Source organism: Hemitrygon akajei, chromosome 14, assembly GCF_048418815.1.
Source record: "Hemitrygon akajei chromosome 14, sHemAka1.3, whole genome shotgun sequence".
NCBI lineage: Eukaryota > Metazoa > Chordata > Chondrichthyes > Myliobatiformes > Dasyatidae > Hemitrygon > Hemitrygon akajei.
This window is the reverse complement of record NC_133137.1, coordinates 38,567,695-38,585,913: the sequence shown is the minus strand read 5'-3', so window position 1 is coordinate 38,585,913 and position 18,219 is coordinate 38,567,695. Positions and strand designations below refer to the sequence as shown.

The 18,219-nt window shown below is 40.7% G+C and overlaps 2 protein-coding genes across 6 annotated transcripts in view; one reads left to right on the top strand and one right to left on the bottom strand.

Annotated features, from left to right (window-relative positions):
• Nucleotides 1-3,380, top strand: part of foxn4 (forkhead box N4) — a 51,017-nt gene extending 47,637 nt beyond the window's left edge. For all 5 annotated transcript variants that reach the window (XM_073065878.1, XM_073065880.1, XM_073065877.1 and 2 more), the window contains 3 exons: nt 31-238; nt 871-1,257; nt 2,520-3,380. In XM_073065878.1, the coding sequence (XP_072921979.1) occupies nt 31-238; nt 871-1,257; nt 2,520-2,767 (843 nt within the window). In that variant the 3' untranslated portion in view covers nt 2,768-3,380. The remainder of the gene's footprint in view (nt 1-30; nt 239-870; nt 1,258-2,519) is intronic.
• A 207-nt stretch (nt 3,381-3,587) lies between these two features.
• Nucleotides 3,588-18,219, bottom strand: part of acacb (acetyl-CoA carboxylase beta) — a 172,863-nt gene continuing 158,231 nt past the window's right edge. Inside the window, exon 54 of the mRNA XM_073065876.1 lies at nt 3,588-3,606. Within this exon, the coding sequence (XP_072921977.1) occupies nt 3,603-3,606 (4 nt within the window). The 3' untranslated portion in view covers nt 3,588-3,602. The remainder of the gene's footprint in view (nt 3,607-18,219) is intronic.

The following is an 18,219-nucleotide window of genomic DNA, read 5'->3' as shown; positions in this document are numbered from 1 at the left end:
CTCTGAACCTTTCCCCTCTGGTTTTCTCAGACTGCTCCAGATGGCTGGAAGAATTCTGTCAGACATAATCTCTCCCTGAACAAGTGCTTTGAGAAGGTAGAGAACAAACTGAGTGGCTCGTCACGTAAAGGATGTCTTTGGGCCCTTAATCCAGCAAAGATAGAAAAAATGGAGGAGGAGATGCAGAAATGGAAGCGGAAAGATCTTGCAGCGATACGAAGGAGCATGGCCAACCCAGGTAAGGGTGATGGAGCAGTGACAGGGAGCTCATATTTATTCAGTAATCTACTGCACTATGACCAGCTAACAAAGTTGTTGGGAAACCATATTTATACCGAAGGAAGTGATTTCAGAACAGGAGAGGAAATTTTTACTCAAGGACCTGACCTTACCAGCAAGGTTGTGGAGGAACTCAATGGGTCAGATAGCAGCTCTGGAGGGAAATGGATGGTCAATGTTCAAAGATTCATAGGATTCAAAATATATTTATTATCAAAGTATTTATGCACCCTGAGATTTGTCTTCTCCACAGACAGCTACGAAGCAAAGAGACACAATGGAACCCATTGAAAATAAACATCCAACACCCAACGTGCAAAAAAACAACAAATCATGCAAGTGGTTAAAACGGAGTGAAAAATCAGAAAATATAAAACATCAAGCCACAAGTTTATTGAAGCAATCTAGGAATGTTCAGTGATTTGGGACAAGACTCTTCATCTGAACTGGCAAAAGGTCTTGAGCTGAGACATAGACTGCCCATTTCTCTACAGAGAAACTGCCTGACCCAAGTGCCCCCAGTAGATTGTTTGTTGCCTCAGATTGCAGCGATCTCCCGAGCCTCTCACTACAATCTGTTTTTCTTTACAGATGAGCTGGACAAATTGATATCCGATCGGCCTGAAAACTGCAGAAGGCCATCAAAGTATTCCGAGAGAACGATCCACATGACAACACAGGTGCCATCCACACAGGGAAGCATCACGGTGCCACACCTTCCCCACCAGTCCATTAACACCCTCTCCCTGCACTCCCTGCCGTTGCACCACCAGATCCAGCAGCAACAGACAAGGATTACCCCTGACTCACCAGCACCAGCTCAGACCCCTCCTCTCCATGCCATACCAGATCTGAGCCACAGCCCTGTGCAGCACCAGGGAGACAGCAGGGTAGCTTCTGACCTATTCTGCATGACCACGGATATGAGCACAGATGTCGACGCCTTGGACCCGACCATCATGGACTTTGCTTTGCACGGTGAGTGATTTCTGTAGAGTTCCCAGCCTGGGCTCTAAGGAGTCCTTGGTTAATGGTAGGGGTCCATGGCACGATAAAGGTTGGGAACCCCTGTCATAGAGAAAAGAAATGCAAACACGAAATGGTGGAAATACTCAGCAGGTTCTGGCAGCACCTTTGGAGGGAGCAAAGCAGTGGTGATTTCAGTCTGATTTGGGGGATATCATGGGCTTTAAGCCTTGCAGAGACAGGAAAAGCTGGGAAGGGGAACAAGAGCAAAGCAAATGCCTGTAGGAGTGTAGAAGAAGTAAATTACACAAAAGATGAGGTTTATTTTCTTGTAAACCAAGATATGTCTCGAGGGGATCTGCATGGGAATGGCAGCCTCATCACTGGAAACTACTGAGCTCAAATTCTGAGCCGGAACGTTGTAATGTGTTGAATCTCGAGTTGAGTTATTTATTGATATTGAACTTGAGCATCATTGATGCAACTGATAAATATAAGAGTTTCTGCAGATGCTGAAGATCTTGAGCAACACACAAAAAATGCTCTGCAGGTCAAGCAGTATCTGTGGAGGAAATGAACAGTTAATGTTTCAGGGTGAGACCCTCCATTGTCCTGATGAAGGATCTTGGTCCAAAACTTCGACTGCTTATTCCCCTCCATAGATACTGTCTGACTTGCTGAGTTCCTCCAGCATTTTGTGTGTGTGCAGCTAAATGCTGATATTGTCAACGTATAGAACTAGGTACCACTATTTATATTAAAAAAAGGATTGTCATTTAAGACAGATAAAACAGTATTTTTTCTCTCCCAGTGGGTTGAGTCTCTGGAACACTCCCTGAAAGGGCAGTGGATGCAGAGTCTTTGAACATTTTAAGCTAAAGGTAGATAGATTCTTGGTAAACGAGGAAGTTTCCTGGTGGTAGGTGGGAACACAGAGTTAAGGTTACAAACAGATGAGACACTATCTTTGGGAGGCAGTGTAAAGTTACTTACTCCTGCTCTTAGTACACATGCACTACAATAATTCTTACGCTGCATTTCCCTTTGATCAGAAGTTTAACATGTAATGACTACGGCAATTTTCAGCAGATTTAGTATGAGCATGGGTTGCGTTGTTCTCAGATCTCCGGCAATTCGTTTGCAAACCTTTCAACACCATACGAGGAGACATTATCAGTGCACTGTTAATTTTTAGTATGACCTTGTCAATGTGCCTTTCCCTTGTTAAGACAAATCTAAATCTTTATGCTCTTTCAACCAATTTTCTCTGACAGGAAACCTATGGGAAGAAATGAAAGATGAGAGTTTTAACCTGGACACACTTGGCACATTTAGTACATCCCCACTCCGTCTGTCGGACTCTCCCCTAGGAACGGTGAGCCTCACTCCTGTGTCCGGTGGGAGTGAGAATTCTTTCTCTGACCTGCAGCTGACTGGTCTCTATACCACCTATGCCAGCTTGGAGACCGTGCCAACTCAGTACCTGAATTCACAAGGGAACAAACCAATAGCGTTGCAATGAAGAAGAGCTGTTCCTAACTGCCAGGAATTATTGATAACATGCAGCTTTGAACGAAGTTGTTCAGTCAACAGATATTTATCAGAAAGAGTTCCCATGCCTGTCTTTGAGAATTAGGCATGCATAACATTGTAGTTTTCAATGGTTTGGCTATCTTATTTCGACTTCTGAAACAACACTGTATGGAATGTGCAAGATCTAGGAACTTGAATGCAGCACTGAGCATGAAAATGACATTACTTGCAATGGATGCACCTGGAGAGATCCAGACCATTCTCATTGAGTAAAGGAGAAATATTTGTGAAAAAATATATTGATTAGCTGAAATATAATAGCACTGATATGAGATGGAAAAACAAAGAAAAGAGTTTCTTAATAAAACAAATTAAATGTATGAATTTTTAGTATAGTTTACATCTCAACGAAACATTTCCCTATTCAGCCTGTAAGAAAGAGATATAGTCCTTCAGAGTGAGGTCCAATATGATGGAAGGACAGCATTCATTCAATATGAAACCTAGATTTTGATGATGTATTTGGGCTCAAGCTCAAGATCTTTTGTTTCCTTGTGGAAGAATTGCTGTGCTTTTAAAAGATGGACTCAACTGACTAAAAGTATGTTTGATTAATGACCAAGTAAAAAGGTGAGCATGAGATACAGAACCTTCATCTTTAATTCACAGATGATGAACAATCCCTTCGATGAATTTACTTTACTGTTCCAAATTTGAAATCCTCTTGCAATAATGTCAAGCAGAGTATGTAGGCAGGTGCTTCAAAGGAGATGTGTTTGAGGTTGATTAACATACATGTACAGTATTTGGAGGATGACAGCGGCTTACCTGCAAAATACAATGGAAGCAAAACAAAACCAACACTGAATGCTCATAATTGGACCTTAATAATGGCTTTTAAATTAGTAGGTGCTAGTATTGCAAATGTTTTTTTTTGCTTTGTAAATGTTCCGTGCCGTGTGATAGCTCAGTACAGTGGAATGTGTCGGTGCTGTTGTGATAGGCAGTATTATACTGTTTGTATATTTGTTTTATTTATATTTATTGTTTTAAGGATAAGTGATAATCTTCATTTGAACTAAGCACTGTTTACAAGAATATTTCTTAAAATGTACATTGTTTCCACTTGTTGGCTGTTCTTTGTTTAAAAAGTATTTTTTTAAAGCAACCGATGCAAAGGTGTTAGTTTTATAATCCTGGGATCATCCCTGTGAATAATTGGCAAGCACTGTCTGTGTTACCTGAAATCTGTCTTTCCAACATGGTTTCTTACAGGGGCTGCTCTCTGCAAGAATTAACAAGATCAATGTACCACTAGGACGTTCAAACTTGTCAGAGTTTTGAGAAAGGCACAGTTTGATGCCTTTGCATTGACACTCTGATAGACTCCTGATGATAACTGCCACGTGCAGAAATGATTTTCATAAATGTAATCATCTTCTACAGCTAACTCAAATATCAAGAGGCTTTCATGTGAGAGTGAAAGATACCATACATTCTAGGCAGTCTCTAGAGTAGGTTACCTGGTCAGCACAACTTTGTGGGCCGAAGGGCCTGTAATGCGCTGTAAATTTCTATGTTCTATGTCTTACATCAAAATAATTGGAAAACATAGCAGAATTAGTTAACTCTTCTAAAATATACTGAATTTAACACTTATCTAAAATAAAGATATGAATATTTACTTTGTTTATAAAAGTTTCCCGGAAAAAAGCCTCTCTTTTTCAAATTCAATCACAATATCAAATAAAATATAATTTGCCTGTGTATGAAGAAACTGGGAATCTTTATGGGACTTGAGTTGCTGAATTGCACTGATCAGCAATCTTGATAATACAAAAAAAAACACCAACAATAGAGTTTTATTGCAACTCTTAAGAGAAGTGAGTTAGTGGTGCTTTTGACATATATACTCTCTAATTGATTGATATGAATTGGAAGAAAGCATAAGTTCAAAAGATTCATTATAAATCTTAGTTGTAAATCAGCTTTTACAAATCTTATATTCTTCGTAAAGTGTATTTTCATATGAGCCAGCAAGTGGAGACCACAGATATAATATTCCTTGAAAAAGTAATTAATTGAATACCAATTGAGTTTTATCTGTGAGGCTGTGGGGATGAAAGAAATATTTTAAGATTTTTCCTCCTCACCTAGCTTTAAATCAGTTGGGAATTTTTAACTAGAATGTAATGAAATTGTTTATGTAAAATGTGTTAGGTATATGAATAAATATTTAAGTTAGAATTGGTCCTGTTGGGTTTATTAAACAGAGTTTATATCCTCTTCCAAGTACCTTAAATATGCAATTCTAATACCGTAATTATTTTCTGTATTGTATGTTACTGTAGTGCTCCTTACCATCAGGTTTAAGGTAAAGACCAGGCACACTTTTCCTCCCTTCTGTTTCCTGTGTAAAAATGTTACCAATGTTTAAAATGTGAACAATATCACACTGAGACCTACTGACTTTCCTCTGCCTTGGGACACTAAGTATAGAAATGTTTGTCATTCAGTGGGGAAAAAACACGTGGTTGCTGCATCTCAACAAAGTAATTTGATCACTATGGAAGTAAGCTGCAGCAAAGCTCAATCTTATTATCTCTCATGCACTGTTATACCCAAATGTACTACAGGAACACTTTTTAAAACTATTTTACGTCTTTAAAGCAAATTATACTGTTTAAATTACATTGCGTTCCAAGTTGTTTAGCAAGCCTAAAGGTAAGATTAATGGTGTCCTTAATGAGTGCCATTCAATAAGTGCACAGTACCTCCAACTGGCAGAAAATAATCCTTTCAAATGCAGCCAGTAGGGGTCATAACTGTATTTAAGGGAGTTGAGATTCCTTTCCAAGAAAGAACAAGACACTTTAAGAAATTGATGTTCCATTCAAGAAAATATCTTCAGATAGCCATGTGACTCCAACAGAATTTCTTTTTTTAGGAATTACTCATCTACTAGCTTTTTCAGTTTTAGAAGTATGCATTGGTATCCGGGTTTCAAAGATTCAAAGTACATTTATTATCGAAGTGTATATACAGAATACAACCCTGAGTTTCATCCTCCCCCTCCCAGCAGCCATGAAACAAAGAAACAGCATGGAACCTGTTCAAGCAAACATCAAACACCCAGCACGCAAAAAATGAACAAATTGCACAAGTGGTAAAAAGCAAACAAGTACAAATTCCAAACATTAGTATTGCTTAGGACAATGCCTACCTCAGAGCTGTAGCAGATTGAGAGGGAAAGACTGTACTACATATACAGGAAGAAGAATAGTATCAAGTTCACCTGACTTACACTGTTCTTCTATGCCCATGATTCCTCACTACTTTATTGAGCCAAATCAGTGTTTCTTCTAATGCTGAACATTATATGGTCATCCCATTTATTCAGAAACTCAGTCGCCAGAAAATGAATACACATATAATGACTAAGTTTCAGTCATTACAGGGTCCCCTGTGGCCATTTCCCTCAGCAACCTTTGGATACGGCTGTGTGCGGGGGGGGGGGGGGTGGGGAATGGCCTGTCAGGCACAGCAGCAGCAGCCCGGCCAGTGGCTCTGAGGCTCAGCAGGGAAGGGTGGTAGTGATTGGAGACCCAGCAGTTAGGGGGACAGATAGCAGATTCTATGACCGCGAAAGAGAAACGAGGGCGGTGTATTTCCTCCCAGGTGCTAAAGTCCAGAAAGTCTCAGAGCAGCTACAGAAGATTCGCAAGAAGGAGAGTGAGCAGCCAGAGGTGGTGGTGCACACTAGTACGAATGACAGGCTGAAAAGCTGGATCTCCTATGTAGTAATCGCTGGATTACTCCCAGTGCTATATGCCAGTCAGGGCAGGAATGGGATGATAGTACAGATGAACGAGTGGCTGAGGACATGGTGCAGGGGGGAGTGTTTCAGATTTCTGGATCATTCAGATCTTTTCTGGGGAAGGTGTGAACTGTACAAGAAGGAAGAGTTACACCTGAACCCAATGGGGACCAATATCCTTTGGGCAGGTTTACTAGAGCTGTTGGGGAGGGTTTAGATTAAGCTGGCAGGGGGATAGGAGCCAGAGTGACAGGGCTGAGGATGGGGTAGGTTCTATACAAGTTGATGCGGTGTGTAGTGAGACTGAGGAAGAACAGGCAGATGAGAGGGCAAAACTGAAATCAGTGGGATAAGCTGAAGTGTAACATGGGCAAAATTGAAAACGGTGATGAATACAGGACTGGAGATGGTATTTTTGAATGCAAACAGTGAATAAGGTAAATAATCTTGTAGAGTATTTAGAGTTTGGCAGGATTGATGTTGTGGGCATCTCTGAGTCGTGGCTGATAGAAGATTATACTTGGGAGCTTAACATCCAAGGATACACATTGTATTGAAAGGAAGGCTGATAGGCAGAGGAGATGGCTTGGTTCTGTTGGTAAAAAATGAAATCAAATCCTCAGAAAGATGTGACGTAGGATGGGAAGATGGAGAATCCTTGTAGGTAGAGTTAAACTGCAAGACACCGATGGGAGTTATATACAGGCCTCTGAACAATAGCCAGGATGCGGGATGGAAATTACAATGGGAGACAGAAAGGGCATCTAAAAAGGGCAATGTTACGACAGTGATGGGGGATTTCAATATGCAGATAGACTGGGAAAATTAGGTTGGTGCTGGATCCCAAGAGAGAAAATTTGTAGAATACCTACGAGATGGCCTTTTAGAGCAGCTTGTGGTTGAACCCAGTAGGGAAAGGCAATTCTGGATTGGATGTTGTGTAATGAACCAGATTTAATTAGGAGCTTAAGGTAAAGAGACCCTTAGGAGGCTGTGATCATAATACAATACAATTCATATTGCAGTTTGAGAAGGAGAGCATAAATTCAGGTGTATCCATATTATTATAGAGCAAGGGGAATTACAGAGGCACAAGAGAGGAGTCAAATATGATTGGCAGGGGATACTAACAGGGATTACAGCATAACAGCAATGGCTGGAGTTTCTGGGACAAACTTGGAAGGCACTGGAAGATACATCCCAAAGATGAAGAAGTACTCTCAGGGAGGATGAGGCAACTGTGGCTGGCAAGGGAAGCTAAAGACAGCATAAAAGCAAAACTTAATGGGAAGTTTTAAAAGCCAGCAGAAAGCAACTAAGAAAAACAAAAGTAGAGAAAAGATGAAATATGAAGGTAAGCTAGCCAATAACTTCAAAGAGGATACCAAGTTTTTTCAGATATATAAAGAGGACATGAGAGGTGAGAATGGACACTGGGCCACTGGAAAATGTGGCTGGAGAGGTAGTAATGGGGAATAAAGAAATGGCAGAGGAAATGAACAAGTATTTTGCATCAGTCTTCTCTGTGGAAGACACTAGAAGTTTGACAGAAGTTTAAGTGCCAGGGGACAGGAGTGAGTGTAGTTGCCATTACCAAGGAGAAGGTGCTTGGGAAATTGAAAGGTCTGAAGGTAAATAAGTCATTGGGACAAGCCGGACTATACCCTAGGGTTCTGAAAGAAGTAGTTGAAGAGATTGTGGATTTTTCAAGAATCATTAGATTCTGGAATGGTTCCAGAGAACTGGAAAATTGCAAATATCATTCACTGTTTAAGAAGGGAGGGAGGCAGAAGAAAGAAAATCACAAAAAAGGGAAAATTTTCAGATGCTGGAAATCCAAGTAACACATACAAAATGCTAGAGGAACCTAGCAGGTAGATGGCAGTTATGTTCCTGAATCACTGACTGAATCTCTAAATGAATGTTAGCATTCATTTTGAGAGGACTAGAATATAAGAGCGAGGATGTGATGCTGAGGCTTTATGAGACATTGTTCAGACCACATTTGCAGTATTTGAACAGTTTGGGCCCCTTATGTAAAAAAAGATGTCCAGACAATGGAGAGTGTGCAGAGGAGATTCATCAGAATGATTCAGGAATGAAGGGGTTAATATGAGGAGCGTTTGATGGCTCAAGGCCTGTATTCAGTGGAGTTTAGAAGAATGAAGAGGGGGATCTCATTGAAACCTATTGAATGTTGAAAAGTCTAGATAGAGTAGATATGGAGAGGATGTCTCCTATAGTGGGTGAGTCTAGGACCAGAGAGCACAGCCTCAGAATAGAGCGGTGTCCTTTAAGAACACAGATGAGAAGGAATTTCTTTAGCCAGATGGTGGTGAATCTGTGGAATTCATTGTCACAGACTAATGTGGAGGCCATGTCATTTAAAAGAGTTTAATAGGTTCTTAGTTAGGCATTGCATCAAAGGTGACAAGGAGAAAGTAGGAGAATGAGGTTGAGATGGATTATAAATCATCCATGATGGAATGGCAGAGCAGACTTGATGGGCCAAATGGCCTAAATCTCCTCCAATGTCTAATGATCTAAAATTGCTAGAAACTCTTAATGGTGTGCCCCACAACTGGGAAGGCTTCAATAAATAGAACCAACATTCCTGGTTAAATGGAGGATCTATACGCTTTATTATTTTCATTTTCATTCTAGCTCCATATATACTACTGCAAATAGGCTATTTCCATTCAGGCATATTAAAGCTTTATTGAGAGGCGTGTGGGTTAAAGTTTCTTCATTCATTGCTCTTCAGCCAAACCCATTCATATGTACCATATACCAAAGACCCCAATGTCTCCTCAAGTACAAAACTCACACAACAATTTACCATTAACATGAGCGAATATCAACATTAATATTTTCAGCAACGGATTAGTTCACTTATAGGGGTACTGTGACAGATTAGAAGTGACTTTTAAACCTTTTACGACTGCACAAATACATAGAAGGCCAATTTTTAAAAATCTAATAATTAAAACATGCATAATTTATATATTGAAACTTAGTACTTCATTGTCTTTTCCCTCAGTCTTTAAGAATTTAAAATAAACCCCTGTGCCACAATTCTGGACATTGCTTAAATGCATTCAAATACAGTCCCATTGTTTACTCAGGATAACAATGTACCTCCACCTCCAATCAGGGTCATTTGAAGCCACAGGAGAAGGTGGTGGATGGTCATTTGAGCAGCTGGTGCATATCACAAATTCTGATATGTGACTACTGATGCCAGGCAAACAATCTTTGAAGAGTATTGATAATGTCTGGGGTCACCCGTCTTGTAAAGACACTGCCCAGAAGAAACCAATGGCAAACAACTTCTGTAGAAAAATTTGCCAAGAACAATCATGGTCAAGACTATGATTGCCCATGTCATATGACACAGCACCACCACACATAATGATGATGATGAATAATGTTAGAAATGGGTAATTCAATTTACCTCAGAGCTAAGAATGGTGTGTTTGAGGAATGAAGAGTTTTTTTGCTTCCCTGCTGTGGGAAGGCAGTGCATCCCCTCATTGAATATGTGGGGGTGAACGATGGTAGGGAATATGCAAATATGAGGGGAAATGAAACTTTCAAGAATGCATTCAACCAGGAAAGGAAACCACGTCTTCATTAGATCATCCCAGATGTTCTGTTGAACAAACCAAAATCATTCTCACATACTGATGTTGAGTTTGCTATGCATTGGGCTGCGAGGCTCCCACAATTCATATCAACATTGCTGAGGGTTTCTTTTGGGAAGAAAAAACACGATGAGAATAGTTAATTATTTTCCAAACATCAAGAAAAATGTTGCTGAAACTGAAAATATGAACACAAAGTAAAATGAAGCCAAGTATTTCCCAAATGAGATGCAATTCCAGTGATATTAACAACACCAAACCGAAGAGACTAATACAGTGACAGGTGACAATCTTCACACCAGTTTAGATTTCTGCTGACTGCCATATAATTTTAATTATTGGTCTTCCTTTAGTTCAGTCTCATGAAAATCAGATTCTCACTATTATCTCCCTTAAGCGTCACATGATCTTTGACCATAGTGGAGTGCATGAACAAGACAATCTTATCCTTTGATATAATTTCTTGTAGGAATCATGAGACCTTATTCAAAAGAGAACATCTTCAAAATGGTGATTTTAGGGTTATACAGTTCAATACATTATTGCCTGACAAACCAAGATTATTTAATTATATGATGTTTTATTATCTCATTTATAAGAATGAGGCTGGTTAACTTTCATATACAAAATAGATGTATACAGATAGAGTTTCTTCATATCCTTCATACTTCTAAACTAGGAATATTTTCTTTACTTTAACATTTTTGTAGCAATATAAATATTATAATACACAAATAGCAATCCATTTGTCACAAACAACATAATTAAAACCAGTACCCGAGCTTCTAGCTTCCATTTCTGGAGGATTGGAAAATCGCAAATGTCACTCCACTCTTTAAGAAGGCAGGGAAGCAAAAGACTGGAAATTATTGGCCAGTTAGCCTGACTTCAAGATATTAGAGCCCATTATTAAGGATGAGGTTTTGGGGTTGTTGGAGGCACATGATAAAGTAGGCTGAAGTCAGCATGGTTTCATTAAAGGGAAATCTTACCTGACAAATCTATTGGAATTCTTTGTGGAAATAACAGGCAAAGGAGATTGAGTGGATGTTGTTTACTTGGATTTTCAGGCCTTTGACAAGATGCCACACATGAGGCTGCTTAGCAAGATAGGATTCCAAAGTATTACAGGAAAGATGGGCAGAAGATTGGCTGACTGACAGAAGGCAAAGAGCGGGAATAAAAGGAGCTTTTTTCTGATTGGTTGCCAGTTACTAGTAGTGTTCTGCAGAGATTGGTGTTGGGACTGCTACCTTTCACATTATATGTCCATGATCTAAATGATGTAATGATGGCTTTGTGGAAAAGTCTGTGGATAATACTATTGAGGAAGTAGAGTTTGCAGAAAGACTTGGACAGATTAGGAGAATTGGCAAAGAAGTGGCAGATGGAATACAGTATTGGGAAGCATGTGATCATGCACTTTAGTTGAAGGAATAAAGGCACAGACTATTTTATAAACTGAAAATGAATTCAGAAATCGGAGTCCCAGTGCATGATTCCCTACAGGTTAAGCTGAAGTTTGTTGTAAGGAAGGTAATTGCAATGTCAGCATTTATTTCAAGAGGACAAGAATATAAAAACGAAGCTGTAATGCTGAGGCTTTATAAGACATTGGTCAGACCACACTTGGAGTATTGTCAACAGTTTTGGGTCCCTTACCTAAGAAAAGATATGCTAGCATTGGAGGTGACTTGCATGAGTCTGATTGCAGGAATTAAATGGTTAACATATCCTTGTCCTGTCCTGTCCATACGCCACCACTGGCTATAAACGTGCAGGAGCAGTGTGTGGTTACGTGCCTTGCTCAAGGACACACATGCTGCCTCAGCTGAGGCTCGAACTAATGACCTTTAGATCGCCAGCCCAAAGCCTTAACCACTTGGCCAGATGGGGAACATTTGATAGCTTTGGGCCTGTACTCACAGGAATTTAGAAGAATGGGGGGGGCACGGGGAGACATCTCATTGAAACTTACCGAATATTGAAAGGCCTAGATAGAGTGGATATCAAAAGGATATTTCCTATCATAGGTGAGTCTAGAACCAGAGGGCACATCCTCAGAATTGACAGACATCCATTGAGAACAGACAGGGAAAAATTTATTTAGCCTGATGGTAGTCCATCTGTGGAATTCATTGCCACAGACGGCTGTGGAGGCCAAGTCATTGAGTATATTTAAAGTGTAGTTTCTTAATTGTTCAGGGTGTCAAAGGTTACGGGGAGAAGGCAGGAGAATAGGGTTGAGACGGATAATAAATCAGCCAAGATGGAATGGTGGATCAGACTCAATGGGCTGAATGGCCTAATTCTGCTCCTATGTCTTATGGTCTAAAAGTGAAATGAATAATATTAAATGGTACTGGGACCTACAGGTGGTGTCTGGTGATGCTCAGTAGCTTTGTAAGATGACATGTTTTCCCTCTCCTTGGGGGTCCAGAGGAGGTTTACAAGAATGATATCAGGAATGAAAAGGTTAATGTTGGAGGGGCATTTGATAGCTGAGCCTCTCCTCACTGGAATGAACGAGGAGGGGAACCTTACTGAAATCTACCGAATATTGAAAGACCTTGATAAAGTGGGCCTGGAGCAGATATTTCCAGTTATGGGGGAATCTAAGACCAGGAGGCAGAGAGTCAGAACACAAAGATGCCCCGTTAAAACAGAAGTGAGGAGGAAGTTCTTCAGCCGATGGCTGAGGAGGCCAAGTTACTAGGTATATTTACAGTCGGGGTTGCTACAGTATTTGCCTACTCCTTATCCAGGTATATGGGCACAAATAGTTAAATCGAATGTCAGTTTTGATTTAGTTATGATTTGACAAATTTTTGATTGCCACTATGAGGGATGATCTGAATACATTTCCCTGTTTTGTTTCTTTCCTGATCTCTGGCTTCTGGTTTTGCTATCAAACATTTCCAGATCATGTATATTACAAATGGTCTGATATTTTCTTAATTTAACATACGTACTACCATGCTCCAATTTAATGATTGTTCTGATACTCTGTCAGAGGCATCACCACATTTACCGTCCCTGCCAGGTCGAAGCTTTAGACCAGTGGTTCCCAGCCTTTTCCATGTAGCTGAGGCTTTCCATTAACTGAGTTGGACAATCCATGCCAGGGTGAATGAAAAGAGCTGTTTTAATCAGAGCAGCGATCCAGATTTTGAAGGCAGTTTCTCAGCAGGAGCAGCCAGTCAGCAAGCAGTATTGTGTAAAAAAGAACTACTTTTCAGTCAGGTCCACGTTCAAGATTTAAAAAGCAGAGCTTTGAACTAGTTTTCTCTGAGTAAGTCAATCCACGCCAAGGTGCGTGAAAAGAGCTACTTTTTAATCAGGGCGTCGATGGAGACTTTGAAGGTAGAGTTTTGCGGCAGTTTTCTCAGTTGAGGAGTGACCAATCAGCAAGAGGGATTCATTAGAAAGGGCCAATAAAAATAGCACAGGTGTGAGCAGACTGACCATTCTTATGAGTGTGTCTGTCTGAGAGTGAGTAGCTTTGGCTCCTTAGGTGAGAGCAGGTTTGAGTGAGGTCAATTGTCTTGTAAGTTACTCTCTCTGTCCTTATTTGTTCATCCCTCATCTATCAGTGCACAGTATAGTGAGAATGGCTCAAGGGGCAGTGATCTGTTCTGTGTATGCATGAGCTCCATTCTCCCGGATAAATGCGCTTGCACCGGGTGCACCAAGCCACAGCTTCTGAGAGAACGCATTAAGAAACTGGAGCTGCAGCTTGGTGACCTTTGACTCATACGGGAGAATGAAGAGGTGATAGATAGGAGCTACAGGGAGGTAGTCACCCCAAGGTTACAGATGGGTAACTGGGTGTCTGTCAGGAGAAGGAGGGGAAATGCACAGCCAGTGAAGTGTACACCTGTGGCTGTTCCCCTCAATAATAAGTATACAACTTCAAATACTATTGAGGGGATGTCCTGCCGGGAGGAGCGACAGTGACCGGGTCTCTGGCACTGAGTCTGGTGCTGTGGGTCAGAAGAGCAGAGAGGTGAAGAGGACTGCAGTGTTGATAGGAGGTTCCATAGTCAGAGGGACAGAGACGAGGTTCTGTGGGTTCGATTGAGACACTCGGAGGGTATGTTGCCTCCCCAATGCCAGGATCGGGGATGTCTTGGATTGGGTCAATGGCGTTCTCAGAGGTAGGGTAGGTAGCCAAAGTCTTGGTGCATATTCACACCACCTTGTCTACATGGGTAGACAAGGTGAGGAGGTCCTGGAGAGAGATTTTAGGGAGCTAGGTAGAAAATGGAGAAACAGGACCTCCAGGGTGGAATATCTCTGGGTTGCTGCCTACTCTATGTGCCAGTGAGAGTAAGAATGGGATGATTTGGCAGATGAATGCATGGCTGAGGAACTGGGGCAGAGGGTAGGGGTTCACATTTATGGAACATCAGGATCTCTTCTGGGGAAGGTATGACCAGTACAAAAGGAACTGATTACACCTGAATGTGAGGGGTTGGGTTCAATATCCTTGTGGGCAGGCTGGCTAAAGTTGTTCAGGTAGATTTAAACAAATTTGGCAGGGGGTTGGGAATCGGAGTGATAGTGCTAAGGATGAGGCACTTGGTTTACAAACAGGGGCAGTGTGTAGTGAGACTCCTAGTAAAGAAAGGCTATTGATAGGGCAAAATTGCAGTCAACAGGACTAGTTGCAATGTAAAAGGTGGACAAAATCGAAAAGGGTGAATGCAGCACTGGAGGTGTTGTATTTAACTGTGCACAGTATATGGAATAAGGTAGAAGAATTTGTAACACAGTTACAGATTAGCATGTTTGATGTTGTAGGCATCACTGAATAATGACTGAAAGAAGATTATAGCTGGGAGCTTAAAGGCAAGGATACACATAGTATCAAAAGGACAGGCAGGAGGCCAGAGGGGGTGGAGTGGCTCTGGTTTAAAAATGAAGTCAAATTACTAGAAAGAGGTGACATATGGTTGGAAGATGTTGAATCGTTGTGGATAGAGCTAAGGAACTGCAAGAGTAAAAATACCCTGATAGGAGTTGTATACAGACCCCCAAACAGTAGTAAGGATGTTGTCTACAAATTACAATGGGAGATAGAAAATACATGCCAAAAGGACAATGTTACCATAGTCATGGAGGATTTCAATGTGCAGGTAGATTGGGAAAATCAAGTTGCTGCTGGCTCCCAAGAGGGAATTTCGAGAATGCTTCTGAGATGTCTTTTTAGAGCAGCTCATGACTGAGCCCATGAGAGGATCAGCTATTCTGGATTTGATGTTGTGCAATGAATCAGAATTGATTAGAGAGCTCAAGGTAAAAGAACCCTTAGAGGTAAGTGATCATAATATGAACAAACTCACCCTAAATTTTGAGAAGAAGCTAATGTCAGATGCATCAGTATTACAGTAGATTAAAGGGAATTGCAGAGGCATGAGGGAGCAGTTGGACAGACTTGATTGGAAGGGGACACTGGCAGGGATGACGGCAGAGCAGCAATGGCTGGAATTTCTGGAAGGCACAGGATATATACATCCCAAAGAGGAAGAAGTCATCTAAAGGAAAGATGACACAACCGTGGCTAACAAGAGAAGTCAAAACCAAAGAAGGCATATAATAGAGCAAAAACCAGTAGGAAGTTAGAGAATTGGGAAGCTTTTAAATACCAACAGAAGGCAACTAAAAAGTCATTGAGAAGGTAAAGATGAATATAAAAGTAAATTGGCCAATAATATTAAAGAGGATACCAAAAGTTTCTTAAGATGCATTAAGTGTAAAAGAGGCAAGTGTGGATATCAGACGCTGGAAAACAATGCTGGAGGGGTAATAATGGGAGAATGAGGAACTGGCAGATAAACTGGATAAGTATTTTGCATTAACCTACTGTGGAAGACTAGCAGTATGGTGGAAGTTCCAGGTGTTAGGATCATCAGGTGTGTAAGTTATCATTACCAGCGAGAAGGTTCTTGGGAAGCTAAAAGGTCTGAGGGTAGATGAGTCATCTGGACCAGATGGTGTATGCCCCAGGAGGTGGCTGGACAGGTTGTGGAGGTAGTAGCAATGATTTTTCAAGAATCATAGATTCTGGATTGGTTCTGGAATACTGGAAAATTGCAAATGTCACTCCACTCTTCAAGAAGGGAGGCAGAAGAAAGGAAATTATAGGCCAGTTAGTCTGACTTCAGTGGTTGAGAAGATGTTGGCATCAATTATCAAGAATGAGGTCTTAGGAAACTTGGAGGCACATGACAAAATGGGCTGTAGGCAGTATGGTTTCCTCAAGGGAAAATCTTGCATGACAAATCTGTTGGAATTCTTTGAAGAAATAACAAGCAGGATAGACAAAGGAGAATTGGTTGATTTGGATTTTCAGAAGGCCTTTGACAGGGTGTCAAACATAAGGCTGCTTAACAATCTATAAGTCCATGCTTTTACAGGGAATATTCTAGCATAGATAAAGTGACTGGCAGGAGGTAGAGTGGGATTAAAGGGAGCCTTTTCTGATTGGCTGCTATTGACTGGTGGTGCTCCTCAGGGGTCTGTGTAGGGACTGATTCTTTTTATGTTATATGTTAATGATTTGGATGATGGAATTGATGGCAATTGAATATAAGTGGAGGGTCAGATAGTTTTGAGGAAGTAAAGGAGGCTACAGAAAGACTTGGACAGATTAGGATAATGGGCAAAGTAGTAACAGATGGAATACAGTGTTGGGAAGTGTTTTGTAGAAGAGGTGAAAAATTTGACTATTTTCTAAATGGAGAGAAAAATTTTTTTTAAACTTGGGTGCAAAGGGACTTGTGCAGGATTCCCTAAAGATTAATTTTCAGGTTGAGTTTGTGGTGAGGAATGCCAATGCGATGTTAGCATTCATTTCGAAAGGACTAGAATATAAAAGCACAGATACAATGTTGTGACTTCATAAAGCACTGGTGAGGTCTCACTTGGAGTATTGTGAGCTGTTTTGGGCCCTTATCTTGGAAAGGAAACTGAAGAGAGTTCAAAGGAGGTTTGCAAAAATGAGTCCAGGTTTGCAAAAATGAGTCCAGGTTTGTATGGGTGGTCATATGAAGCATGTTTGATGCCTCTGGGCCTGTATTCACTGGCATTCAGAAGAATGAGGGGTGACCATATTGAAACCTATCAAATGGTGAAAGGCCTTAACAGAGTGGAAGTGGGGGAGGATGGTGGGAGAGTCTCAGACCAGAAGACAAAGCCTCAGAATAGAGGAGTGCCCTTTTAGAATGGAAATAGGGCATTTCGTTAGCCAGAGTGGTGAATCTGGAATTCGTTATCACAGGCAGCTGTGGAGGCCTAGTCTGTATGTATATTTAAGGCAGAGATTAATAGATTTTTTATTAGTCGGGGCATAAAGGGAAATGGGGAGAAGGCAGGATCTTGGGGCTGAGGAAAATTGGATCAACCATGATGAAATGGCAGAGCAGACTCAATGGGCCAAATGGCCCAATTCTTCTCCTATATCTTATGGTCTTATGGATCTGTGGGTCCCAGGTTGAGAACCTCTTTTTTTGAGGTAGTCTATCAGAATTATGGCCGAGACCACCATACTCAAGTCTCTATGATGCAACAATCAGAATCAAATGACAGGGACTGAGTTCAAAGTTGGTTGTTGGAGATATTGTATCAGCCTGTACCATTTTGCATTATTCTTAATTCAATCTGTTTCTACGAAGGGAAGATTGCTGGCCAATTGTATTGATTCACTATGCTTGAAAACTTCCAGATCAAGTTCTCTATAGAAGTCATAATCACAAAAAACAATTTCTAGGCAGTCACCGGCACATTTATAAAATAAGGGACAACCTAACTCAGATAAATGAGTATATAATGTATTTTAATGGCATAATTACAATAAAAACAATAATTAATATCCTCAGGATGAACCATATGGCAATATTGATACTCTTATTTGCAATATTACCAATTTTTATCCAATAACTTGCTTTAGAATCAGTCTTTGCATAACTTTAATATCAT